General features: G+C 36.1%; 1 protein-coding gene across 3 annotated transcripts in view; it reads left to right on the top strand.

Moving 5' to 3' along the window:
• The window catches only part of TRIM23 (tripartite motif containing 23), a 38538-nt gene extending 13475 nt beyond the window's left edge, over positions 1 to 25063 (top strand). Inside the window, exons 4-11 of one of the 3 annotated variants that reach the window (XM_061187850.1) lie at positions 6238 to 6516; positions 7086 to 7268; positions 9885 to 10100; positions 14111 to 14245; positions 18929 to 19058; positions 19550 to 19660; positions 20938 to 21062; positions 23221 to 25063. In XM_061187850.1, coding sequence (XP_061043833.1) covers positions 6238 to 6516; positions 7086 to 7268; positions 9885 to 10100; positions 14111 to 14245; positions 18929 to 19058; positions 19550 to 19660; positions 20938 to 21062; positions 23221 to 23400 — 1359 coding nt within the window. In that variant the 3' untranslated portion in view covers positions 23401 to 25063. Of the gene's footprint in view, positions 1 to 6237; positions 6517 to 7085; positions 7269 to 7418; positions 7512 to 9392; positions 9414 to 9884; positions 10101 to 14110; positions 14246 to 18928; positions 19059 to 19549; positions 19661 to 20937; positions 21063 to 23220 lie in introns of those variants that run through there. The other 2 variants (XM_061187851.1, XM_061187852.1) reach the window with 2 other exon arrangements.
• The last annotated feature ends 2122 nt before the right edge of the window (positions 25064 to 27185 follow it).

The following is a 27185-nucleotide window of genomic DNA, read 5'->3' as shown; positions in this document are numbered from 1 at the left end:
GAGATACAGGAGCAAAGAATGTGCTTTTGCCCTGAGGGCATTAGCCTATTCAGGAAAATGTCTGGGTGTTTTTTTTTTTTTTTTTTTTTTTTTTTTTAATTTATTTATTTTTGATTTTTATTTTTGGCTGCGTTGGGTCATTGCTGTGTGCGGGCTTTCTCTGGTAGCGGTGAGCGGGGTCTACTCTTCGTTGCGGTGCACGGGCTTCTCACTGCAGTGGCTTCTGTTGTTGCGGAGCACGGGCTCTAGGCGTGCGGGCTTCAGTAGTTGTGGTGCGCGGGCTTCAGTAGTTGTGGCGCGCGGGCTTAGTTGCTCCGCGGCATGTGGGATCTTCCCGGGCCAGGGCTCGAACCCATGTCCCCTGCATTGGCAGGCGGATTCTTAACCACTGCGCCACCAGGGAAGCACTCTGGGTTTTTTAATGGCCTTCAATGGTGAGGAGGCATAAATCAAATACCAAACCCACACCTAGATGAGACATCCAGCAGAAGACATTCACAATAAGCCAGGACACCAGTTGAAACAGACATGCTATTGCACAGAATTAGATTCAGAGTTTGAATCTTTGGATTGTCCAAGTAATACCCATTTTTGCACTCATATTAAGGTGGTCCACTATTGATAATACCATAAAATCATGAAAAAATAAATATGAATCCCTTTCTAGAGTAAACTACCTTCATCCTAGGTCTCAGTTACCTCTCTAAATAATTTTTTTTGTCTTTCCTTGTATTTTCTTTTTTTTTTTTTTTTCTTTTAATCGGGGTATAGTTGTTTTACAATGTTGTGTTTCTACTGTACAGCGAAGTGGAGTTCCCTGTGCTATACAGCAGGTTCTTATTAGTTAACTATTTTATACATATTAGTGTATATATATCAATCCCAATCTCCCAGTTCATCACACCCCCCACCCTCTGCTTTCCCCCCTTGGTGTCCATACGTTTGTTCTCTACATCTTTATCTCAATTTCTGCCCTGCAAACCCGTTCATCTGTACCATTTTTCTAGATTCCACATATATGCATTAGTATACGATATTTGTTTTTCTCTTTCTGACCTTACTTCACCCTGTATGACAGTCTCTAGGTCCATCCACGTCTCTACAAATGACCCAATTTTGTTCCTTTTTATGGCTGAATAATCTTGCATTGTATATATGTACCATGTCTTCTTTAACCATTCTTCTGTCGGTGGGCATTTAGGTTGCTTCCATGACCTGGCTATTGTAAATAGTGTTGCAATGAACATTGGGGTGCATGTGTCTTTTTTTTTAATTATTATTAAATAAGAATTGCTATTTATTTATTTATTTATTTATTTATTTGGCTGTGTTGGGTCTTTGCTGCTGCGAGCGGGCCTTCTCTAGTTGCAGTGAGTGGGCTTCTCATTGCGGTGGCCTGTCGTTGTGGAGCATGGGCTCTAGGCGCGTGGGCTTCAGTACTTGTGGTTCGCAGGCTCTAGAGCACAGGCTCAGCAGCTGTAGCGCATGGGCTTAGTTGCTCCGCGGCATGTGGGATCCTCCCAGACCAGGGCTTGAACTTGTGTCCCCTGCTCCGGCAGGCAGATTCTCAACCACCATGCCACCAGGGAAGCCCACATGTGTGTTTTTGAATTATGGTTTTCTCTGGGTATATGCCCAGGATTGGGATTGCTGGGTCATATGGTAATTCTATTTTTAGTGTTTTTAAGGAAACTCCATACTGTTCTCCATAGTGGCTGTATCGATTTACATTCCCACCAACAGTGCAAGAGGGTTCCCTTTTCGCCACACCCTCTGCGGCATTTGTTGTTTGTAGATTTTCTGACGATGCCCATTCTAACCAGTGTGAGGTGATACCTCACTGTAGTTTTGATTTGCATTTCTCTAATAATTAGTGATGTTGAGCAGCTTTTCATGTGCCTCTTGGCCATCTATATGTCTTCTTTGGAGAAATTACTATTTAGGTCTTCTGCTCATTTTGTGATTGGGTTGTTTCTTTTTTTGATATTGAGCTGCATGAGCTGTTTATATATTTTGGAAATTGATCCTTTGTCCATTGATTCGTTTGCAAATATTTCCTCCCATTCTGAGGGTTGTCTTTTGGTCTTGTTTATAGTTTCTTTTGCTGTGCAAAAGCTTTTAAGTTTAAGTCTGCTGATCTTTTTTGACCCACCTCCTAGAGTAATGGAAATAAAAACAAAAATAAGCATGGTGTATCACATGATTGATTTGTGAATATTGAAGAATCCTTGCATCCCTGGGATAAATCTAACTTGGTCATGGTGTATGATCATATTAATGTATTGTTGGAGTCAGTTTGCTAGTATTTTGTTGAGGATTTTTGCATCTGTATTCATCAGTGATATTGGTCTGTAATTCTCTTTTTTTGTAGTATCTTTGTCTGGTTTTGGTATCAGGGTGATGGTGGTCTCATAGAGTGAGTTTGGGAGTGTTCCTTCCTCAGCAATTTTTTGGAAGAGTTGAGAAGGATGGGTGTTAGCTCTTCTCTTAATGTTTGATATAATTCACCTGTGAATCCATCTGGTCCTGGACTTTTGTTTGTTGGAAGATTTTTAATCACAGTTTCAATTTCATTACTTGTGATTGGTCTGTTGATATTTTCTATTTCTTCCTGGTTCAGTCTTGGAAGGTTATACCTTTCTAAGAATTTGTCCATTTCTTCCAGGTTGTCCATTTTATTGGCATAGAGTTGCTTGTAGTAGTCTCTTAGGATGCTTTGTGTTTCTGCAGTGTCTGTTGTAACTTCTCCTTTTTCATTTCTAATTTTATTGATTTGAGTCCTCTCCCTCTTTTTCTTGATGAGTCCGGGTAAAGGTTTATCAATTTTATTTATTTCTCAAAGAAACAGCTTTTAGTTTTATTGGTCTTTGCTATTGTTTTCTTTGTTTCTGTTTCATTTATTTCTGCTCAGATGTTTATGATTCTTTCCTTCTGCTGACTTTGGGGTTTTTTTGTTCTTCTTTTTCTAGTTCCTTTAGGTGTAAGTTTAGATTGTTTATTTGAGATTTTTCTTGTTTCTTGAGATAGGATTGTTTTGCTATAAACTTCCCTTTTAGAACTGCTTTTGCTGCATCCCATTGGTTTTGGGTCATCATGTTTTTGTTGTCATTTGTCTCTAGGTATTGTTTGATTTCCTGTTTGATTTCTTCAGTGATCTCTTGGTTATTTTGTAGCGTATTGTTTACCCTCCACATGTTTGTGTTTTTCACATTTTTTTTCCTGTAATTGATTTCTAATCTCATAGCATTGTGGTCGGAAAAGATGCTTGATACGATTTCAAGTTTCTTATATTTACTGAGGCTTGATTTGTGACCCAAGATGTGATCTATCCTGGAGAATGTTCCATGTGCACTTGAGAGGAAAGTGTAATCTGCTTCTTTCAGATGGAATGTCCTATAAATATCAATTAAATCTATCTGGTTTATTTTGTCATTTAAAGCTTGTGTTTCCTTATTAATTTTCTGTCTGGATTGTCTGTCCATTGGTGTAAGTGAGGTGTTAAAGTCCCCCACTATTATTGTGTTACTGTTGATTTCCCCTTTTATAGCTGTTAGCATTTGCTTTATGTATTGAGGTGCTCCTATGTTGGGTGCATGTATATTTATAATTGTTATATCTTCCTTTTAGATTGATCTCTTGATCATTATGTAGTGTCCTTCCTTGTCTCTTGTAACATCCTTTATTTTAAAGTCTATTTTATCTGATATGAGTATTGCTACTCCAGCTTTCTTTTGATTTCCATTTGCATGGACTGTTTTTTCCATCTCCTCACTTTCTGTCTGTATGTGTCCCTAGGTCTGAAGTGGGTCTCTTGTAGACAGCATCTATATGGGTCTTGTTTTTGTATCCATTCAGCAAGCCTGTGTCTTTTGGTTAGAGCATTTAATCCATTCACATTTAAGGTAATTATCGATATGTATGTTCCTATGACCATTTTCTTAATTGTTTTGGGTTTGTTTTTGTAGGTCCTTTTCTTCTCTTCTGTTTCCCACTTAGAGAAGTTCCTTTAGCATTTGTTGTAGAGCTGGTTTGGTGGTGCTGAATTCTCTTAGCTTTTGCTTGTCTGTAAAGCTTTTGATTTCTCCATCAAATTTGAATGAAATCCTTACTGGGTAGAGTATTCTTGATTGCAGCTTCTTCCCTTTCATCACTTTAAATATATTGTACCACTCCCTTCTGGTTTGCTGAGTGTCTGCTGATAAATCAGTGGTTAACCTTACGGGGAGTTCCCTTATATGTTATTTTTTTGTTTTTCCCTTGTTGCTTTTAATAATTTTTCTTTGTCTTTAATTTTTGTCAATTTGATTACTATGTGTCTGGGTGTGTTTTTCCTTGGTTTTATCCTGCCTGGGACTCTTTGCACTTCCTGGACTTGGGTGGCTATTTCCTCTCCCATGTTAGAGAAGTTTTCAACTATAATCTCTTCAAATATTTTCTCAGGTCCTTTCTCTCTCTGTTCTCCTTCTGGAACCCCTATAATGTGAATGTTGGTGCATTTAATGTTGTCCCAGCGGTCTCTTAGGCTGTCTTCATTTCTTTTCATTCTTTTTTCTTTATTCTGTTCTGCAGCAGTGATTTCCATCATTTTCTCTTCCAGGTCACTTATCTGTTCTTCTGCCTCCGTTATTCTGCTGTTGATTCCTTCTAGTGTAGTTTTCATTTCAGTTATTGTATTGTTCATCTCTGTTTGTTTGTTCTTTAATTCTTCTAGGTCTTTGTTAAACATTTCTTGCATCTTCTTGATCCTTGCCTCCATTTTTTTTTTTCCAAGGTCCTGGATCTTCTTCACTATCATTATTCTGAATTCTTTTTCTGGAAGGTTGCCTATCTCCACTTCATTTAGTTGTTTTTCTGGGGTTTTATCTGGTTCCTTCATCTGCTACATAGCCCTCTGCCTTTTCATCTTGTCTGTCTTTCTGTGAATGTGGTTTTTGTTCCACAGGCTGCAGGATTGTAGTTCTTCTTGCTTCTGCTGTCTGCCTTCTGGTGGATGAGGCTATCTAAGAGGCTTGTGCAAGCTTCCTGATGGGAGGGACTGGTGGTGGGTAGAGCTGGGTGTTGCTCTAGTGGCCAGAGCTCAGTAAAACATTAATCTGCTTGTCTGCTGATGGGTGGGACTGTGTTTCCTCCCTGTTGGTTGTTTGGCCTGAGGTGACCCAGCACTGGAGCCTGCAGGCTCTTTGGTGGGGCTAATGGCGGATTCTGGGAGGGCTCGTGCCAATGAGTACTTCCCAGAACTTCTGCTGCCAGTGTCCTTGTCCTCAAGGTGAGCCACAGCTGCCCCCTGCCTCTGCAGGAGACCCTCCAACACTAGCAGGTAGGTCTGGTTCAGTCTCCTGTGGGGTCACTGCTCCTTCCCCCTGGGTCCTGGTGCACAGACTACTTTGTGTGTGCCCTACAAGAGTGGAGCTTCTGTTTCCCCCAGTCCTGTCTACGTCTTGCAGTCAAATCCTGCTGTCCTTCAAAGTCCAGTTCTCTGGGGATTACTCTTCCTATTGCCAGCCCCCTAGGTTGGGAAGCCTGACGTGGGGCTGAGAACCTTCACTCCAATGGGTGGACTTCTGTGGTATAATTGTTCTCCAGTTTGTGATTTGCTCACCTAGCGGTTATGGGATTTGATTTTATTGTGATTGTGCCCCTCCTACCGTCTCATTGCAGTTTCTCCTTTGTCTTTGGATGTGGGGTATGTTCTCTGGTGAGTGCTAGTGTCTTCCTGTCGATGATTGTTCAGCAGTTAGTTGTGATTCCGGTGCTCTCACAGGAGGGAGTGAGCGCATGTCCTTCTACTCCGCCATCTGGAACCAGTCTCTCAAAATTTGGCATGTTATGATGATTGGGGTTCAGTTTAAGAAAATTTTTTTAATTGAAGTATAGTTAATTTACAGTGCTGTGTTAGTTTCAAGTGTACAGCAACATGATTCGGTTGCTGTACACCTGAACCATGATACATATATGCATATACATGATACATATATTCTTTTTCAGATTCTTTTCCTTTATAGGTTATTACAAGATATTGAGTATAGTTCCCTGTGCTGTACAGTAGGTCCTTGTTGTTAACCTGTTTTATATATAGTAGTGTGTATTTGTTAATCCCAAACTCCTAATTTATTTCTCCCCCCCCCCCCCTTGCTATCTATCCCCTTTGGTAACCATAAGTTTGTTTTCTATGTCTGTGAGTCAGTTTCTGTTTGGTAAAGGGGTTCAGTTGTAATACGTTACTTTTTTGTTTATCAGAGCATCATTCGTTGTGATGAAGATGAAGCTCACGTTGCATCTGTATATTGCACTGTATGTGCAACTCACTTGTGCTCAGAGTGTTCCCAAGTTACGCATTCTACAAAGACATTAGCAAAGCACAGGAGAGTGCCTCTAGCTGATAAACCTCATGAGAAAACCATGTGCTCTCAGCATCAGGTGCATGCCATTGAGTTTGTTTGCTTGGAAGATGGCTGTCAAACTAGCCCACTCATGTGCTGTGTCTGCAAAGAATATGGAAAACACCAAGGTCACAAGGTATGAATATAGTTAAACTGGATGACTCTACCTAGTTTACCAGCCCGCCATTTATTTTCACTGACTTGGTTTTTTATGCTAAGAGTAGAGATCAAAGAAGAGCTAAATGATGAATGAGTTGAGCTGGGTAGCATGAAAAGAAATGAGAGATTTATTTTCTGAATATTGTAACAAAAATTTCAGAGTCCTCATGATTCTTTCTTTATTGATAAATGGCTTTCCAGCATGAAACAAAAGTTCTTTGTGTGCCTGTTTTTGTAATGCACTGGATTATTTTGATAATAATTATGTCTGTTGACGAACTAATGCTTGTGGTAAAATTTTAGAGAGGGTTTCTTGGATTCTTGTTTAGCAGTAAATGGACTTACTAATTTTAAATTATTTCTTTAAAAGGTAAATAGTTTTGGGGCAAAGGCAAAGTAGTATTTCTTATGCTGTGTTTTTTGTAAATGTGTTATAAAAGCCTCTTGTGGCTGATGCTTTTTTATTAATAGGAGCCATTTAAGTAGCATTTTATATCATTAGTCAATACTGTGAGTTCTTTTCTATAATTACCTTGCATCTTATAGCATTCAGTATTGGAACCAGAAGCTAACCAGATCCGAGCATCAATTTTAGATATGGCTCATTGCATACGGACCTTCACTGAGGAAATCTCAGATTATTCCAGAAAATTAGGTGGAATCGTTCAGCACATTGAAGGAGGAGAACAAATAGTGGAAGATGGAATTGGAATGGCCCACACAGAACATGTATGGGTTTTTTTCTTCCTCACCCTTTTCCTTGTCACTTTTTCACCTTGTAGGATTTATTGAGCAATTACATTGTGCCAGTACTGCACTGGTCACTGGAAATAAGTTTTTTTAAAAGTCTTTGTCTTTATGGAAATTTATAATCCATCATGGAAGAGAGCCAGTTTCAAGTGTGGTAACTGTTACTTTGTGGGGGAAGTACAGGATGCCCTGGCAGTGTGCATAAAAACAGCAATAACTTGGGTAAGTCTTAGAAGGCTTTCTAGAAGATGTGATGTCTAAACTGAGATTTGAAGGAATTTAGTCAGGGAGAAGAGCGGGGTGGGGAGTGAGTTGTTCCAGAGAGGGAAGCATATGTTAAAATACATGGAAGTGAGAATTGGACATATCGTAGAAACTTAACTAAGTTCGCTATGGTTGACTCTTTGAGTATTGGGGTGGGGTGTGGCAAGAAAAGATGTTGGAGAGTTAAGGGCCAAATCCTGCAGCATCTTGTTAGACATGTTAAAGAGTTTGGACTTTATCTTATGGGCAGTGATGAGCTGTTGAAGAATTGGCATAGGAATAACATAATCAGGTTTGCATTAAGAAAGGTTGCTCTTTAATATAAAAAATGAATTGGAGGAGCAACAAGATTGGAAGCAAGGAGACCTATTGTGAGGTTGCTGAAATTATCTACTTGAGAAATGTTTATGGCCCATAATACTGTAGTAGTGAGAATGGAGAGGAGTACATGGATTTGAGATTTTAAAGAAGTAGAATAGTGATTTACTGATAATATTAGTGATTTAGTGATAATACTGATTGGATAGGTACTTTGCAGGGTCAGGCATAATGCCTAGATTTCTACCTTGCCCAACCTGGTGGATGGTGATATTGTGCTCTAATGGGGGAGGAAGAAGAATTTGGGAGGGGATAATGGGACCAAGGTGATAAGTTTAATTTGGATGTTGAATTTGTTATTTCTGTGAGATAAAAGGAGATACCCTTCAGTAAATTGAAGAGTCAGTGGGTGTTAGGAAGGTGTCTAACTTTTAAGAAGTTTGGCTGTGAAGAGAAGGAAGGAACTTAGGTGGTAGTGGTAATTGCATTTTAAAATTGAATTATAGAGGAGAAAGGGATATTTTCAGATGGGAATATAAAGTACAGGGACAGACACAATGTAGTGTTTTTCTTTTGTAAAGAAACAAAGTTAAGCTAAGTCATTGGGGAATAATGCTAGAACTGCTCTCTGTCAAATATAGTAGCCATTAGCCTCAATGTGGCTATTTAAGTTTAAATTATTTAACAGTTCAAGAAAATACAGAATTTACTTCCTCAGTCTCACTAGCTACATTTCAAGTACATTTTACGTGCATGTAGCTGGTGGCTACCATGTTAGTCAGCACAGATATAGAATATGTCTATCATCACATAAAATTCTATTGGACATTTTTGTGCTACGGTGGAAATATTTTATTTATTCCCTCAGCAAATATTTATTGAACACATCCCAAGTGCTAGACACTGTTGAAGTCAAAAATACCTGCTTTTGCAAAGTTTACATTCTAATGTGGGAGAGAGGCAGTACATAAGTAAAATACAGAAGTATGTCATTAGATACTTTGGAGAAAAATAAGGGAAAGGGGGAGTGCACTTTTATATGGGGTGTTTGAGGACAGGCTCCCTGAGAAGGGGCACTGAGCAAAGACCTAAAGGAGATGAGAAAGGGAACCATGCTAATATTTGGGGGAAGAGCATTCTAGGCAGAGAGAAGAGCAAGTACAGAGGCCCTGAAGTTGGAGTGTGCCTCGTGTGCTTAAGAAACTTTGAGGAGGTTGAGTTAGCTAAATTAGAATGATTGATGGGGAGCATAGCAGGAGTTGAGGTCAGAAAGGTCCTTAAAGGCACTTGCTTTACTTTCTTCCAGGAATGCCCTTGAGGATATTCACATGGTTCCCTCTCTTACCTCCTTCAGGTCTTAGCCCAGATGTCTCTTTCCCAGGGAGTCTGTCGTTGAACATCCCCTATAAAGGACTTCGGCATTTACTCTGAGTGGGAAACCACTGGAGAGTTTTGAGCAAAAGAATAATTATCATTCTGACTTAACATTTAAAAAAGGATCAGTCTGGCTTCTGGGTGGAGAATACATTATAGGCGGCAGAGGTAAATCTAGTGAGCCCAATTAGGAGGGTATTATAATAATCAGGTGAGAGATGATAATGGCTTCAATCAGGTTGGCAGAGGTGAAGGTGGTGAGGCATGATCAGATTCTAGATATATTTTGAAGTCAGCAGAATTTGTTGAGAAACTAGTTGTGAGATACGAAAGAGAAGTGTTAAGGGTGACTCCAATTTTTTTTAGCTTGAATAACCTGGAAGATGGAGTTGCCATTTATTGAGATGGAGGAAACTAGGTTCAGGGTTGAGAGAGACTGGAGAATAGGTATTCCTTGTTGCTTGAAATGTCATTTAAACAGTTGGATATCCAAAGGCTGTGGTTAAGGGGAAAAATTTAGTGTGGAGATAAACATTTTGGGATTTTTAAGGATATAGATTGTATTTAAATTTTCATTATTTCACATATAAAATCTTTGTTAAGGTTACAGTTGTTTAAAACTTATTTTTATTGCCTTAGGTACCAGGTACTGCGGAGAATGCCCGATCATGTGTCCGAGCTTATTTTTCTGATCTACATGAAACTCTGTGTCGTCAAGAAGAAATGGCTCTAAGTGTTGTTGATGCTCATGTTCGAGAAAAACTGATTTGGCTCAGACAGCAGCAGGAAGATATGACTATTTTGTTATCCCAGGTTTCAACAGCCTGTCTCCATTGTGAAAAGACTTTGCAACAGGTATGTGTTTTTTTTTTTTTTTTTTAAAGGCTAGTACTCCAATACCAGTAAACAAAGTCAGTTTTTTGTTTCTTTTTAAACTTTGGGTTTATTTATTTATTTATTTATGGCTGTGTTGGGTCTTCGTTTCTATGCGAGGGCTTTCTCTAGTTGCGGCAAGTGGGGGCCACTCTTCATCGCAGTGCGCGGGCCTCTCATTATCGCGGCCTCTCTTGTTGCGGAGCACAGGCTCCAGACACGCAGGCTCAGTAGTTGTGGCTCACGGGCCTAGTTGCTCCGTGGCATGTGGGATCCTCCCAGACCAGGGCTCGAACCCGTATCCCCTGCATTGGCAGGTAGACTCTCAACCACTGCGCCACCAGGGAAGCCCCAGGTATGTGGTTTAAACATGATGAGGACATAGTTTAAGAAGGAGAATTTGTAAGCTTAAGTATATCATTACCAGAGGTACACACTAGTCTATTTTATTAATTTAATAAATATTTTTATATTATTACTCTGTGTTACTGTGGGCATTAACATTGTGCTTAGGACATGGTCTCTAACCTCAAATTGCTCCACTCAACCATATCAATGTCCTCTCTTTCATGTGTCTTCCCCACCATAAAACCATAGGTTCTAGAACCTAACTTCTTGTCATTCTTCAGTCATCCCAAGCCCATTAACCCTTCTTTGCCAAGCATATACTATTCTTTCTGCTTGATCGGCTTATGTCTCCCTTTTCTGATATTGGAAATCCTTCTTCAAATGTTTGCTGTTCTTTGAAGCTACTTACCCTTCCTTGCTCTTTTTTGTTTTTGTTTTTGGTGGTGGAGGTGGGGTGCCTCTCTAGCATGTACTCCCTATCTCTGCTCTAATTTATTGGTTCTTAACTTTGATGTCACAGAAAACCCGTGTTTTTTCATGGTTGAGGTATCATAAGCAATTTGTTACCCAGTTTGCAGATAATGTGCTTTTAAAATAGATTTAAGGTTATTCTAACAAAAATGCCAGTCTTACTCATTACTATTTTGGATCTGCCTTCATGAATGTGCAATTTAAGGCTAATTATTGCCCTAGGAATTCCTGATAAGCTTCAGTCACTCTCATCTTTTGATATATTGCTAATGATTGTGTTGATATCAAATCATCATAGAGCTAAACTTTTTACTGTTGTAGAGCTTTTTCTCTTAAATATCTGATTAGACTTAAATGAACGTGGCCAGGCTGTAACCACATCAGTCTAGAGTCCTTTAGTCCTTATCACATTGAATTGTAATAATTGATGTTTATGCCATTTATTAAGTTGTCTTTGAGCTCCAGTCCTATTCTATCCTCTGCTTTGTGATGCTGATACTGGAACTCTGCAAACCACATACCAGCTCTGCCAGCTGCCTCCATGCGATTTTAGGCTCTGCCAATAGGGGACAGTAGAAGGAAGCTGAAAGGTGGAGGCGGTTTCCTGTGCGTTCCCATTTGCTTGGGGTTCCTGTGAATGACACTGCTCATACTATGAGACCACTTTCCTTAGAGATCTGAATTTCAGCTCCATGGGATCCCTCCTATAAGTTTTTAAGTTTTAATAATTCTAGCATCTCGCCTTTATTCTCCCAGCCCTGAGGGTGGTAGCTATTTCCTACAGTTGTTTCCTCCATGATACCTCAGAGTTCTTTTTACCCTTTCAGTTGCTTACTTAGTAACTACACCTAGTTAACAGTTCTTCATATTAATTTTTTCTATTCATATGACTGTTGTGGTTTTTATCTCCTGATTTGAACCTAATGATACAATATGCACATTTGTCCTTCTGGATGTATCTATCCAGATACAAAGAATTTAGAGATACAAAGAGCTTAATAAATACTTGTTCAGCTCAAGCTACACAGCAAAATTAGAAATGGATCATGTCCTAAATCATACTTAAGTGAATACTTCAAAGTATTTTTATATTTATTTTATTAAAAAGAAAGCTCATAGTTACTGAAATATTTAGAAGTATTTGGAAGTATTTTAGAGTTTCTGAAGCATTTTGTCAAAGTGACTGATAATTGTTAATGACATGGTATTATCTCACTATGTTAATGCAGATGAAATTGCGGTCTTAGATTCATTCTTCATATAAACCTAGTAGTTTTGTTCTGATTTATGGACACAGAACCCTAATCTCAATCAATATTCTTAAAAGTTCCTGCCACAGAGATAACTGAACAGAGGAATGGATGGAACATCACATACATATTACCAATTTTGAGAACAAAATCATCCCTCCCCTCCAGAAAAAATTGATGCATCATCTAAGTTCAAGGCATAATACTGAATGGTTAGGATTTGTTTATTAGGCAAATATTTGTTGTGTGCCTACTATGTGCCATGTATATTCTAGGTACATGGACTATGTCAGTAAACAAAGCAAGCAAAAAGCCATAATCTTGTGGAATTAGCATCCTAGCAAGGAGAAGGCAGACAATAAGCTATAACCATATCTAATAAGTAAATTATATAGTATGTTAAAAAGTGATCAGAGCTAAGGGAAAAAGAAAAAGTATGAGGGTACAGCAGATTGTATTTTTAAATAGGGTAAGCATCACTGAGAGAAGGTGAGATTTGAGCAAAGACTCAAAGGGGAAGAAGGTGAAGGGAACTAGCTCACACCTTAATGAAGAAGATTTTGGCTGAGGAAATGGTTAGAGCAAAAACCCTAGGTGACATGCCTGGTGTATTTGAGGAACAGCAAAAGAGGGCACTGTGGCTGGAATAGAGTAAGCGATGGAGAGAGTAATAGGAGCTGAAATTAGAGGTAATAGGGAATTATATGTAAGGAGGGCCTTGTGGGCCATTGGAAGGACTTCAGTTTTTTCTGATTGAATTGGGGAAACCATTGTGGGGTTTTGAGCACAAGAATGATTTGATCTTACTTAAAAGGATCTGGCTGATGTGTAAAAAACAGATTGAAGGAGGGCAAAGATGGAAGGAAGGAGCTCAATGGTTAGAAGACTGTTGTAGAATTCCAAGTGAGAGAGAATAGTAGCTTGGATAGTGGGGGCTAGAAGTACCCAAATTTTGGATATCCAGTAGGATTTGTTGACAAATTGTATGTGGGAATAAGGGAGGAGAAGGCAAGAACGACTCAAAGTTTTTGTTCTGGCAATTGGAACAACCAAATTGCTATCACCTAATATGAATGTGCAACTGTGAGCAAAAACTGACAACACCGCTTCTCTCATGGAGCTTAAATATTGTTCGGAGATCTCTGTCTTATGAAGAATACATTGGTATATGTATAGAATATCTCTGGAATAGTATTTGAGAAACTGAAAAGTGCTTAACTTTGAGGAGAGGGCCTGGGAATCTAAAGTGAGAGGGAGACATCACAGTTTGACCTTTAGTCTTTTTTTTAAACCAATACATGTATATCTTAAATTATTTTTAAAACTTTTTATAGGAGTACAATATATATATACAGAAATATGTGCATAAGTGTTCAGCTGGCTGAATTTTCAGACTGGACATTACTGTGTAACGAGCATCCAGATCAAGTAACAGAACATTACCAACCCCAGAAGCCCCTCAGACTCTCTTCTAGTAACTATGCGTCTTTCCTCCTAAGGATAAACCACTATCCTGATTTCTAATATATACCTTGTTTTGGCCTGTTTTGGTAATTAATAAAAGTGGGAATCATGCAGTACAAACTCTTCATGTCATTTCTTCCCTTACTGTATGTTTGTGAAATTCATGTCATCACATGTAATTGTAGTTCATTCTTACCTGAATGAACCTGTAGTTAATTCAACCGTTCATTTTGGTTGTGTTGCATTTGTGAATATACCATACTTTATTTATCTACTCTTCTATTGATGGGCTCTTAAATTATTTATTAATGCCTGATTATTGTTAACTTAGTCAAATTTATACATAAGTTAACTTTCAATACTGTAATGTTAAATGAGCTTTTCTTGAGTTTTAGTGATATCTCTTTTTTCGTTGTTTCTTTAAAAAGTTTATAAGAAATACCGTCTTCTCTTTTCTAGGATGATTGTAGAGTTGTCTTGGCAAAACAAGAAATTACAAGGTTACTGGAAACATTGCAAAAGCAGCAGCAGCAGTTTACAGAGGTTGCAGATCACATTCAGTTGGATGCCAGCATCCCTGTCACTTTTACAAAGGTAATATATTCTATACTTCGTTTCTAGGTGTGTTTTTGAACAAATCATAATTGTTTTACATTCCATGATAATCAGCTAAGAGACAACTAAGAAATTAATGAACCACAGAATTAGGGAAAAAAAAAATGACTGTATCAGTGGAAAATAGAAGGTGGTGTAATGAGTCTCCCTGTATCATCACCTACTTGAACAATTAAAAACTTTTTATTTCATCTACCCTTTCCCCCAGTCTCTTTCTACCTACAGTCTCCCAGGTTATTTTGAAACAAATTCCAACATATTTCATCCTAATATATCATTTCACCTATGTAATATTTTCACATTTCTAAAACACGGGTTCTGTTCTCTTTTTCAAAACACAACCAAAATACCGTTACCACACCTAAAAAATTGAATAATAAATCTCTAATATTATCCATTATCCAGTTAGTATTCAGATTTCCCAGATTGTTAAAAAAAATTTTTTTAGGTTTGAGACAAAATCCAGCAAGGTGTGTATTTGGCATTTGGTTGATATGTTTTGGTCTCTTTTCAAGTGGATTCCCCCTAATTTAAAAAGGTACGTGTATTCCATTTTGCTCTCTATTTTTAGGGAGTGGCTTTTTTTTTTTTTTTAATTTATTAATTTAATTTATTTATTTTTGGCTGCGTTGGATCTTGGTTACTGTGCACCGGCTTTTTCTAGTTGCGGCGAGCGGGGCTACTCTTTGTTGTGGTGCGCGGGCTTTTCACTGAAGTGGCTTATCTTGTTTTGGAGCACGGGCTCTAGGCGCGTGGGCTTCAGTAGTTGTGGCTCGCGGGCTCTAGAGCGCAGGCTCAGTAGTTGTGGCGCCTGGGCTTAGTTGCTCTGCGGCATGTGGGATCTTCCTGGACCAGGGCTGGAACCCGTGTCCCCTGCATTGGCAGGAGGATTCCTAACCACTGCGCCACCAGGGAAGTCCTAGGGAGTGGCTTTTAAAACTTTTTTAATCTTGTTTTATAATTATGTGAAACATTCACATGGTCCAGAATCAAATCTACAAAGCAAGGTTCATTCAGAGAAGTCTAACTTATATTCCTGACCCTGCCACCCTTTTCTTCCCTTCTCCATAGAAAACCATTAAGAATTTTTCTTAGTTTTATTCATCATTTTAAAAAAATAGAGAAATATATTTGCATGCACACTCCCCATATTTAAAGGTAGAATACTGTACGCATTTCTCCACCTTGTACTTTTCACTGAAGTGTACATCCTGGAGGTCAGTCCATAGCAGTATATAGTGACATTTTCTGTTCCCTTTTACAGCTGCAAGGTACTTTATTGTGAGGATGTACATTTTTTTATTATGGTGAAAAACACATAATATAAAATTTACCATCTTAACCATTTTTTAAGTGTTTAGTTCAATATTGTTAAGTATGTTCACATTGTGTGAAACATTTCCAGAAATTTTTCATCTTGAAAAACTGAAACTATACCTTATAAACAATGACTCCCCTATTCCCCCCTTCTCACTAGCTCCTGGTAACCACCATTCTACTTTCTATTTCTTTGTATTTGACTACTCTAAATTTATCACACAAGTGGAATCATATAGTATTTGTCTTTTTGTGACTGGCTTATTTCACTTAGCATTATGTCCTTAAAGTTCACGCATGTTGTAGCATGTGACAGAATTTCCTTCTATTTTGCCTAAATAATATTCCATTGTTTGTATATACCACATTTTGTGTATCCATTCATCTATCGATGGATATTTGGGTTACTTCACCTCTTGGCTATTGTGAATAGTGCTGCTGTGAACATGGGTGCACAGATATCTCTTTGAGGGTTTGCTTTCAATTCTTTTGGATAAATTCCCAGAAGTGGAACTACTGGATCATATGGTAGTTCTATTTTTAATTTTCTGAGGAAATGCTATACTGTTTTCCATAGTGGTTGCATCATATATAAATCCCACCAAAAGTGCACGAGGGTTCCAATTTCTCCACATTTTCACCAACACTTGTTATTTTCTGTTTGTTCTGGGGTTTTTTTTTGATAGTAAAACAGGATGGCTTACACTAGTAGCCATCCTAATTGGTGTAAGGTGATATCTCATTGTGGTTTTGATTTGCATTTCTCTGATGATAGTGATGTTGAGTATCTTTTTCATATGCCTCTTGGCCAGTTCTTTGGAGAATTTTGTACAAGTCCTTTGCCTGTTTTTCTGTTGAGTTATTTGATTTTTTTGTTGTTGAGTTGTAGGAGTTCTTTTTATATTCTGCATATGAATCTATTACCAGGTACATGATTTGCAAGTATCTTCTCCCATTCTGTAGTTTGCTTCTTCACTCTATTGATTGTGTCCTTTTATTCACAGAAGTTTTTAAGGTTGATCTAGTCCCATTTGTTTATTTTTGCTCTTGTTGACTGTGCTTTTGATGTCATATCCAGGAAATCATTGCCAAATCCAATGTTATGGAACCTTTCTTCTGTGTTTTCTTCTAGGAGTTTTATAGCTTTGGTTCTTATGTTTAGGGCTTTAATTCATTTATTTATAATCCAAGTATTTATAATTGTTATATATTCTTTCTTTATTTGCCTTTTTATCATTATATAATGAACTTCTTTGTCTCTTATAACAGTTTCTGACTTAAAATCTATTTTGTCTGATACTAGGATAGCCACCCCTGCTCTCTTTTGGGTATGATTGGCATCTCAGAGATTTGCATCTCTTTCCATCCTTTCACTTTCAGACTATGTATTTCCTTAGCTATAAAGTGAGTCTCTTGTAGATAGCATATTTTTGGATCTTGGTTTTTCACCCATTTAGTCAAACTGTCTTTTGAGTGGAGAGTTAAGTCTATTTAAAGTAATTATTGATAGGTAAATACTGTTGTCATTTTGTTCATTGTTTTCTGCATAACTTGATAGTTTTTTTTTGTTTCACCTTTCCTCTTTCATTGCCTTCTTTTGTGTTTTATTGATTTTTTTGTAGTGTCATATTTGATTCCCTTCTCTTTTCCTTTGGTGTATATTCTGTGGATTTTTTTTGTATGTGGTTACCATTGCAATTACATAAAACATCTTAGTTATAACATTCTATTTTAAACTGATAGCAGTTTAACTTCAATTGCATACAAAAACTCTGTTCTTTCACAGCTCCATCCCCCTGTACTTTATGTTATTGATGTCACAAATTACATCTTTATTGTACACCTATTAGCACAGGCTTATAGTTTATTTTCATGTGTTTGTTTTTTCAATTCTATGAAGAATTAAATTTATGCACCCAAATTATAATACAGGTTACTATTTGTTCATGTAGTTATTGTAACCATTTTAGATTTTCATATGGCTTCATGTTGCTGTCTACCGTCCTTTCATTTCAACTTGAAGGACTCCTTTAGCATTTCTTATAGAGCAGGTCTAGTGGTAATGACTCCCTCAGATTTTGTTTTTCTGGGAAAGTCTTGATTTTTCCTTCATTTCTGAAGGACAGTTTTGCCATATATAGCATTCTTAGTTGACAGTATTTTTCTTTCAGCACTTTGAATGTATCTTCCCACTCTTTCTGGCCTGCAGTGTTTCTGCTGAGAAATTTGTTAATAATCAAATTTATGTGATGAGTCACTTTTCTCTTGCTGCTTTATCCTGTTTTTGACTTTTGACAGTTGGATTATAATGTGTCTCAGTGTGGGTCTCTTTGGACTTATCCGAGTTGGAATTGAGCTTCTAGAATTTTTATGTCCATTTCTTTCCTCAGATTGGGAAGTTTTCAGCCATTGTATCTTCAAGTAAGATCTCTTTGCCCCTTTATTTCTGTATCCTCCTTCTGGGACTCCCATTCCCATATGTCTCTTAGGGTCTTTTCACTTTTCTTCATTCTTTTTTCTTTTTCCTCCTCTAACTCCATTAGTTCAAATTACATGTCTTGTAAAAAACTAATCCTTTCAAAAATCCTATGTAAGTTTGGTACAATTTTTAATCCCCATTTTACAGATGGGAGAAGTCAGGCAGAGAGGTCATGCAGCTAGCAATATATACAAGTGTGTTCATTGCAGCATTATTTGTAATATCAAAAAATCAGAGATGACCTAATATCTCTCAGTTGGTGATTGGTTAAATTGTGGTACATGGAATATAATAAAGCAATTAAAAGAAAAAGGTAGGTCTATATGTTTTGAAATGAAAGGATTCCATAATGTACTATTGAGTGTAAAAAGTAGTTGCAGTGTGTATTTTTTTTTTTTAAGTATATCTGCTTTGTGTATGTCAACCAATGTCTGCACAGGAAGATATCTTGCGGGATATATGTGAAATTGTTAACAGTGGATACTTATGGGAAGTGAGTGTCACTTTTCATTTTTAATTAATATATTTAACACAGAATGAAAAATCTTATTTAAAGAAGATTCAGTTGAGTTAGAAAATCTGGGAGAAATAAGTGGGTATGTGTATTTTTTTTAACTTATATAAAAACAAAGTAAGTAGTAAGTTTTACTAAGCTAAGATTTAGCAAAGCAATGAGGATTGATTTCCTCTTTCTAAAGATCAGAATAAGGGTATTTTAATAGGGGACTATAACTTTGATTTTAATGGATTAAGGAATGAGTAGGAGACACAATAATTAACAAAGGTATTTTATAAATAAAAGTGTAAGTACTAATACTTTTAACTCCATATCAAAATTAAAAGATTAATTTTTTTAAAAATTATAGGACAATAGAGTTCACATTGGACCCAAAATGGAAATTCGAGTTGTTACGTTAGGATTAGATGGTGCTGGAAAAACTACTATTTTGTTTAAATTAAAACAGGATGAGTTCATGCAGCCTATTCCAACAATTGGTAAGTATGAGTATTGCTTTTACCTTAATGGACATTTTACAGACAAACCCTAGCTTACAGCTGAGTTCTTTGGGACTTATTTTTTGTCAATCTGGTGTGGAGATTGGCTCTAAGACACCAGCATTTCAGAGAAAAAATGCAAGATTCAGTGGCTGTGGGATTGAAATGTGGATGGGGAGGATAGCAAGAAGGAACAGAATATTGGTGGGACAGTGGAAGAAATAAAGGATTGATGACCCTGGCTGAGGATTAGGGTAGTGATGCAGATCTGGTACTTGGGTGTCAAGGTCTTAAGGACTCTGGTGATTAGAGGGCTAACCCTGGTTAAAGGTATACATTTCCCCATGCATGTTTATCACGAGTGGAGTTGGTTGGGGAGCAGTAGATAGTGCTGTATGCAGATAATTTGTAAGTCACAGTTATAAACAGGGTTGCCTGTGTTTGGTGTGTAAATGTAAGTTCAGTATTAAAGTAAGTTTTTTTAAAAACAGGTTTTAATGTGGAAACTGTAGAATATAAAAATCTAAAGTTCACCATTTGGGATGTAGGTGGAAAACATAAATTAAGACCATTGTGGAAACATTATTACCTCAATACCCAAGGTAAGAATGTAAAAATTACATCTTAATTTTTCAAATTTTTAGGATGCCAGTTCAGTTTTCAATTCATTGATTTAGCTAATAAAACTGATATTTTAGCATTGTTTAAAAACATGACTATACCTTTAAATATTGGTAGGAAGCTCCACATTATTAAGAAAATTAAGGTGGATAGACTGGGTTATGTACTCTGGTTTATTTCATGAAAAACCATAATTTAGCATAAAGACCAAATTTATCTTATATATGTAGGTAATTAAGGGTACTTTCCTCTTGCTGCTTTTAACAGTTAAAGTATATTATTAGTGTTCATATGAGCATGATCACTGGCAATATTGTGTTATAGGGTAGAATTTGTGGTATATAGTTCTCTTGCTCTATTCAATTAAATTCAACTCAACAGTTATCCCATTATAATCTCTCAATAGCGCCACTCCTTTATTTCTATTCACAATTAGCTGTTATCTGCAGAAGAAACTACAGTGGTTTGCTTTTGACCAAACTGTGTTATATCACATATATTCCACTTAGCATTTATTCACACTTGGGCCCCATTCTACACTTTGCCTCTTGTACCCCAACATAAAGCTTATTATGTTCATGCTACCTGTTCCATATGTCATCCTATTTTCCACCTAGAAGAAAGACTAGATAATTTTTACTTTGGGATTCTTGATATTAAGTTTAGTATGAGACAGTGATTTAGGGGACAAAATGGAATTTTGAACATGAGGAATGGTTGAAAGTCTGGGATGTTTAGCTACCATAAGGTAGCTGGAAAGATTTCAAAAGAGAATTAATTCAGTAGATATTTATGAAGTTTCTGCTGTGTATTTCGAGTACAATCTGTGGAAAGTGCTGTGCCAGGCACCTAGAGAGAATACTTTGGAGAGATAAAGATGGTGATTTATTTATTTTTAAAACACTATCTTTTGGTAAAGCAAGTAGTAATCAAAGAAATAACATCAGTAGGTAGATCATAAGAGCTACATTTTCATTCATTAAGAGAAAAATATTAAACGATATGCACAACAATCTGTGTTTGGTAGGCAAGCATTGTAAATCCTGTTACAGATGGGGAAACAACAGCTGAAAAGTTAGGCGAACTGTTTGAGATTATATCATTAATTATTGCTAGGTGTTCCTATAATAAGCAGCCTCTCTGTGAAAATAATGATGGTAGACTAACCATAATATATTAATGAGAACATTAAAATATTTAGTCCATTTACTGAAATTTAACAAGTGACTAAATGAATATTTTTCTCTTTTTTTGGTAGCTGTTGTATTTGTTGTTGATAGCAGTCATAGAGACAGAGTTAGTGAAGCACACAGTGAACTTGCAAAGTTGTTAACAGAAAAAGAACTCCGAGATGCTTTGCTCCTGATTTTTGCTAACAAACAGGTAACACATTTTTATTTCAGAATATTTATTTTAGCATTCCACATTATAAGTAGCTGTTAAGATTTCAAGGGAAATAATTCAGTAGATATAAAATTTCTGCTCTGTATTTTGAGTACAATCTATATGGAAGGTGCTGTACTTGGTACCTTGGAGTATACAGAAGGAAATAAGGTAGTTGATGCTCACTAGAAACTCCTATGTATTTAGGTAAGCATGTTAAGTGTATATTTTTAATACAAAGAAAATTGGTAAGTGACTTCAGTAATATTAACAAAGTGTTAAGGAAAATTGGAGAGTAGTTCTAAAGGTGGTATTTTGTAAGATTTGTAAAAAGTAGGATTTGAATTGAAACTATAAGAGTTGAAATTATGGATAAGACTTTGAGTTAATATGTGAAGGAAAGAACACTGCAGGCAGGAAGAAGTATTTTTAGGGAGCATCAAGGAGATCTGTATGTGAGGGGTAGGTAGAGGATGAAGAAATCCTAGAGTAACAGATGAGGTTGTGTGATAAAGGCCTGACAGGGCCAGGCTGAGAAATTTAGGTTATATTCTATGAGTAAAGGAGAACCATTAAAAGTTGGTGATAAGATCATATTAGTGTTTTAGGATTGTAATTTTGGGGGTAGGATGTAGAATTAATCAGGGGCAAGGGAGTAGAGACAGGCAGATGCAGTAAATTGCTGCAGTAATTCAAGTGACAGTTAACAAGATCCTGAATTAAAGGAATGGAAGGGTAGAAGCAGACTGAAGAAACTTGATGGACATAGAATAGTTAGAATTTGGTGACCGAACGGGGAGGATGAAGGACAGGGAGTAGCTGAAGATTCTCAGATTTTGGGACTAAGCTTCTGGGAGGATGAGAATGCTTTTCTTTAGTGCAATAGGGGGGCTTAGATGTCATAAGAAGGAAGAGTAGGATGGACAGGGAATTTCCCCTTAATAAAAAAAAAAAAGCAAACTATTAAGAGCTGATATAGTTCACTTTATTTATGATTAAAGATGCAAATAAGAGAGTGAAATACCATTTTCCACCTATCATATTGTTAAAGATGAAAATGTTTGCTAATCCTCAGACTTGCATACACTGCTGGTGTAGTTATTAAACGGAGACATTTTCTTGGATGGCAATATGGCAGTACTTTGTCAAAGTTTTAGGTGCATATACCCTTTTACCCTGTAATTCTGTCTCTAGTAATGTATTCTGCAGACAGATATCCTAAGGTTATCTTAGAGATAATTTTGTAAATGTATGTATGTAAAAATACATATGTTTATATGAATGTGTATGCATATGTAGTAGCACATAAGCACACATCTTCAATCTAAATATTCAGTATAGGACTGGTTAAGAAAATTATGTTGCACCTACAGTGCAATGCAATACAGATGTTAAAAATAATATGGAAAATCTGCTTGTCCTGATAATGGAAAGATATCTTTATTTTCAAGATATGTGTTAAGTAAAAAACAAAAAAAGAGAGTATGTTCCTGTTTATTTGCGTGAGTGTGCGTGGAAGTTTTCTGAAAAATATGAAAGAAACTGTTACTGATGATTGCTTCTGGGAAGAAGGGGTATTCAAGGGTATTTGGAGAGCTTTTTTTAAATTTTTTTATTTTACTGATAGTTGCTTCTGGGACGAAGGGGTATTCAGAGGTATTTGGAGAGGTTTTTGTTTTTGTTTTTGTTTTTGGCCGCGCCTCGTGGTTTACAGGATCTTCGTGTCCTGACCAGGGATTGAACCCGGGCCCCTGGGAGCGAGAGTGCTGAGTCCTAACCACTGGACCACCAGGGAATTCCGTGGAGAGTTTAATAAACTCTTTACTATATAAACCCTATGTAAAAGCCATTTCTTACAATGTACATGTATTAATTTTTTTTTAATTGATGCCTTATAATGACCTGGGCAGTTTTTTCATTCAGGGGGCACAGCCTGTATTGATTTCATTGCAAGACTTCTTACAGACTATATTATAACCAAAACTCAAATTTTTTCTCATTAATCTCAAAATAATTACTGAAAGTTGAATTTAGGTTTTAACTTTAGTATAGGCTTCTGTTAGAATGGTACCAACAGAACTGTAAATAAATAACAGTAATTACAAATACGATAATTTTGATGGACTGATTAAAATTCTGATGTGTGTATATCTTTCAGGATGTTGCTGGAGCTCTGTCAGTAGAAGAAATCACTGAACTTCTTAGTCTCCATAAATTGTGCTGTGGCCGAAGCTGGTATATTCAGGGCTGTGATGCTCGAAGTGGTATGGGACTGTATGAAGGGTTGGACTGGCTCTCACGGCAACTTGTGGCTGCTGGAGTATTGGATGTTGCCTGATTTTAAATGCAGCAGTTGTTTAAAGTTTTGTGGTTAAGAGTTATTTTGCACATAATATGATGTAAGAAATTATACATCTCAAAGGTAGTTAATTTACGATGTATATATAAAAGGAATTTTAGTTTGGGAATTCAGTACAATATTGCTTTTAAAAAACTGTAGTAAAATTTAAATATCTGATGGACCAGATTAAATTGGATTAAATAGGAACTTACTGGGTATACATTTTTTTTCAACATATGTTATTTAAGTTTTTCAGAATTATATGTGACCCATATATTGGGAAAGAAGTAGTCACAAAGAGTAGGTGAAGGTTTATTCTTTCAAAGGAAAAAGGATAGCCAACTGAGTGCCTAATGGAACCTCTGTATGAAGCAAGTGAAGCATGGCTTCTTCAACTTGGCTTTTCACTGGATTTTGGCAGTATTTAGTAGCAAAACTGGCAGTGACTTAATGAAATACAATTCAAACTGCATCTTTGGGTAGTAGGATTACTTTAACGTTCAGTATAACAGAACACCTTTAATGCTAAGAACTATAAGCTATAGAAAATTAATATTTTATAGTGTTTTATTAAAGCTCTCCTAAAGCCTTTTGTATAAAACCCAGTGAGTTAGAATGAAATGTAATCTAACGAGGCCTGATGTCGGATTAGTACTACACTGAAGAACAATTAATAATAAAACTGTGAAAGTCAGTTATATTCTAGTTGATCTTCACTTATGAAAGACCCATTTGCAGGGCTGAACCTGAATGTATTATTTCCCAGGTCAGAGCTCTAAATTCGTCCTTCTGTTTTTCGGTATATTTAAAGTCCTTAGCATTGTGTCTTTTAAAAATAATATTGCATCTTCAGTGAGAATGACTATAGGTAAAATGTAGTAAGTTACACACAGAAACCAGGGTTGGTTTTACATAAAAGGTAGAGATATAAGTAGAAAACTACCTCTACCACAAGAGAGGTTATTTATGCAGTGGAAAAGGCTTATTACAATTACTTTAAAATGTTTTCCCCAAATAAGTGTATTTATGTTAACAGTAAAATGTGATCAAGGCTTTTCATGACAAGGCCTTGAAAAGTTGTTTGAGAAACAACATGTCTAAGGAAAAGAAATGTTCAAAAAGTTTACGTCACATTTATTATGCAGTGTTGTGAGTAGAAGTTTAAAAAGTTTGTGCTCTTTACTGTTTTTCATTTTGTAAGGAAACTCCCTTATTATGGCAGTACGATTTATATTTAAACATACCTAGATTGAATTTTATGGTTTTTGTTTTTCTTTTTAAATGCTCTTTATACTTTAGGATGAGGTTAAATCCTAAATCTTATTATTTGAAACGCTATGAGGACATTGATGTCTGATGATAAGATGTGACTCCTGGGTGGCACTGTTTTGGTTCAGTCTCTTCAAATGTACTTTTGTTTAAAAACAACAAAACTTTTAGAAAACAAAGCATTAAAAAAAAGTCCGTCAGTATTATGGGCAGTGTGTAAATAAGTAATATTACATCCTTTATTTTTCAAGTAAAAGGTCATGCTGTTACAAGTGTAGTTTGTGCATGTAAGTTAATACTTCTGAATTAAATTAACATTTGACTGATTGCAATAACTGTGAAAAATAAAAAAGGTGTTACATTTGCCTGTGAGCCCTTGAACTATTTTCTCTACTAGGTAATTGGAAAAAAAAAAGTCTAACACTAACATGTAAACTTGCATTTTCCTTGTAAATTAAGTTTATTTTACCAATTTTGCTTAACTTTTAAATTCACATTCCTAGCATATTTCTAAAACAATTTAAAAATTGCGTTTAGACTTGATTATAACATACGTGATAGTACTGTTTGTTACTATTTTTTTAAGAAATACTTTTCTCAGGCTCTTATTACTATTTGTGGTTGTATTCTTTCACTAATTATTAGTTACGATTGTGCTTGCTAGTTCCCTCTGGGAAATGTCAAACTTCAGAGAGAGGTTTTAAATACGGTCTCTTTGGATTTGCCTCCTGGCACTGAATTTCTGTATCAAGCCTAAATATTATTGTATGGTTTATGTAAAGCAGGTTTTTCAAGTGTATAGTCTTGGTCTGTAATTCTGGAATGCTTTATAATTACCAGAAGCCATTATTTGCATTACACATATGATCAGTATAGACAGCAATAAAATGTTAAAATCATTTTAAAGAAGTCCTATCATTATTCTAAAAATTCTGTTTCTTGAACCATCTATATAGTAGTATTGCTAGTAACCAATTAAAGTTATATTTGTGCTGTGGTTAAGAGAAAACAAAATGGGATAGGGATTGACTTGTATGACAAATTTGAGATATACTTTATTAAAAATTTAGAAATACCATTCCGCCATTCCGTATTTGCAGTTTATCACATTTAAGTATTATAACTGTAGTGTTTTTAAAGGAGAGCTAAAATTTTGCATTGAACAAAGTGAAATTATTGCTTTTTAAATTTAAAATTTAACCTTGTTTCATACAAGAACATAGCATTTTAAATAACTGTTTTTAGAAAAAGGCTTGGAAAACTTAGCTATATCCTATGAGCTAATGTTGCTAAAACACTTTATGTGACACTGAGATACTTCTCAATTTGCAAAGTGGTAATAAGGAAGAAGATAGCTGTACTTTTCCCTAAAAGAATAATGAATGAAAAGGACTAATGAATAAGTATCAGATGGTATCTTGCTAATAATTTAAAACATGCTTTAAAAAAGACATCTGGCAGTGTAGGTTTTTAGGTCTACTGATTATGTTAAATTTGTGACATGGAATGGAAAAATTCATTAATCAAATATGATTTTCACTCAAAGCAAAATAATTTTATTTTGGGAAGAATGAGGCATCACTACCACCACTTGGTGGCAGTATTACCAAAAATTTAGGATTAAGCTTTTACGAATGAATTGATAGGTAGATAAGTCTGAACACCTAAAATTAGGGAGAAAAGGTAAATGTCATAGTGAAGAGTCATTTTCTGTCCAAAATTTAGTTCTTTTTAAAAGGAAGACACAATATTAATTTAAAGTTAGCACAGTTTGGCATGTTCTTCCATCACAGTTTATGGTACAAAAATGGGTAAAGGAAATAATCCTGCTGATCAGTAGAAGGAAAAATGTAAGCTTAGATATAAAGCATAAGAATGTGAATTCCCTAAACACGTCTGTTGAACATGTTCCTCCTATAAGTTCTTAAGAGTCTGTTTGGAAAGTAGAAGCAGTGATTCTGAAGTAATTTATGAGGGTAAGTGAAGAAGAAATGAATTAAGACTTGGACTCATATTGTTTTATTGCTCCAATTTCTACTAATCTCTCCATTGTTAGATAGATATTAACATTTTTACTCAATATATACTTTCTTGATGGTATATTTAGTAAGGTAAGAAAAGATATACTATATAAACCGAAGACAAAAACTGTTCAGCTACATTAGAAAAATGATGTGAAAATAGTAAATGAATCAGTATATAAAACCAAGGACTCAGGTGTTCATTTATTCTGATTTTTATATTTGAAGAATATTTCCTAATTATTAAGGAATTAAAACACTTTTGACCAAAGGCACTTCCTATTTATTTATTGAAGTTTTACTTACCACTACTTACTACTTAACAGTGATCAAAGGACAAAACTATTTGGCATGTAACACAAACCTTGTAAAAGGAAATGGTATATCACTGTCACATCCTGACCCTTTCTTATTGGATGGATCTAAAGAAACATTTGAGGGCAGATTATCTGGCATATTTTTAAAAAGCTGAGGAACAAATGCATACCATTC

The sequence above is a fragment of the Eubalaena glacialis genome, chromosome 4 (genome assembly GCF_028564815.1).
Source record: "Eubalaena glacialis isolate mEubGla1 chromosome 4, mEubGla1.1.hap2.+ XY, whole genome shotgun sequence".
In the NCBI taxonomy this organism is placed as follows: Eukaryota; Metazoa; Chordata; class Mammalia; order Artiodactyla; family Balaenidae; genus Eubalaena; species Eubalaena glacialis.
The sequence above is the reverse complement of the archived record's forward strand: the minus strand, read 5'-3'. Positions and strand labels throughout refer to the sequence as shown.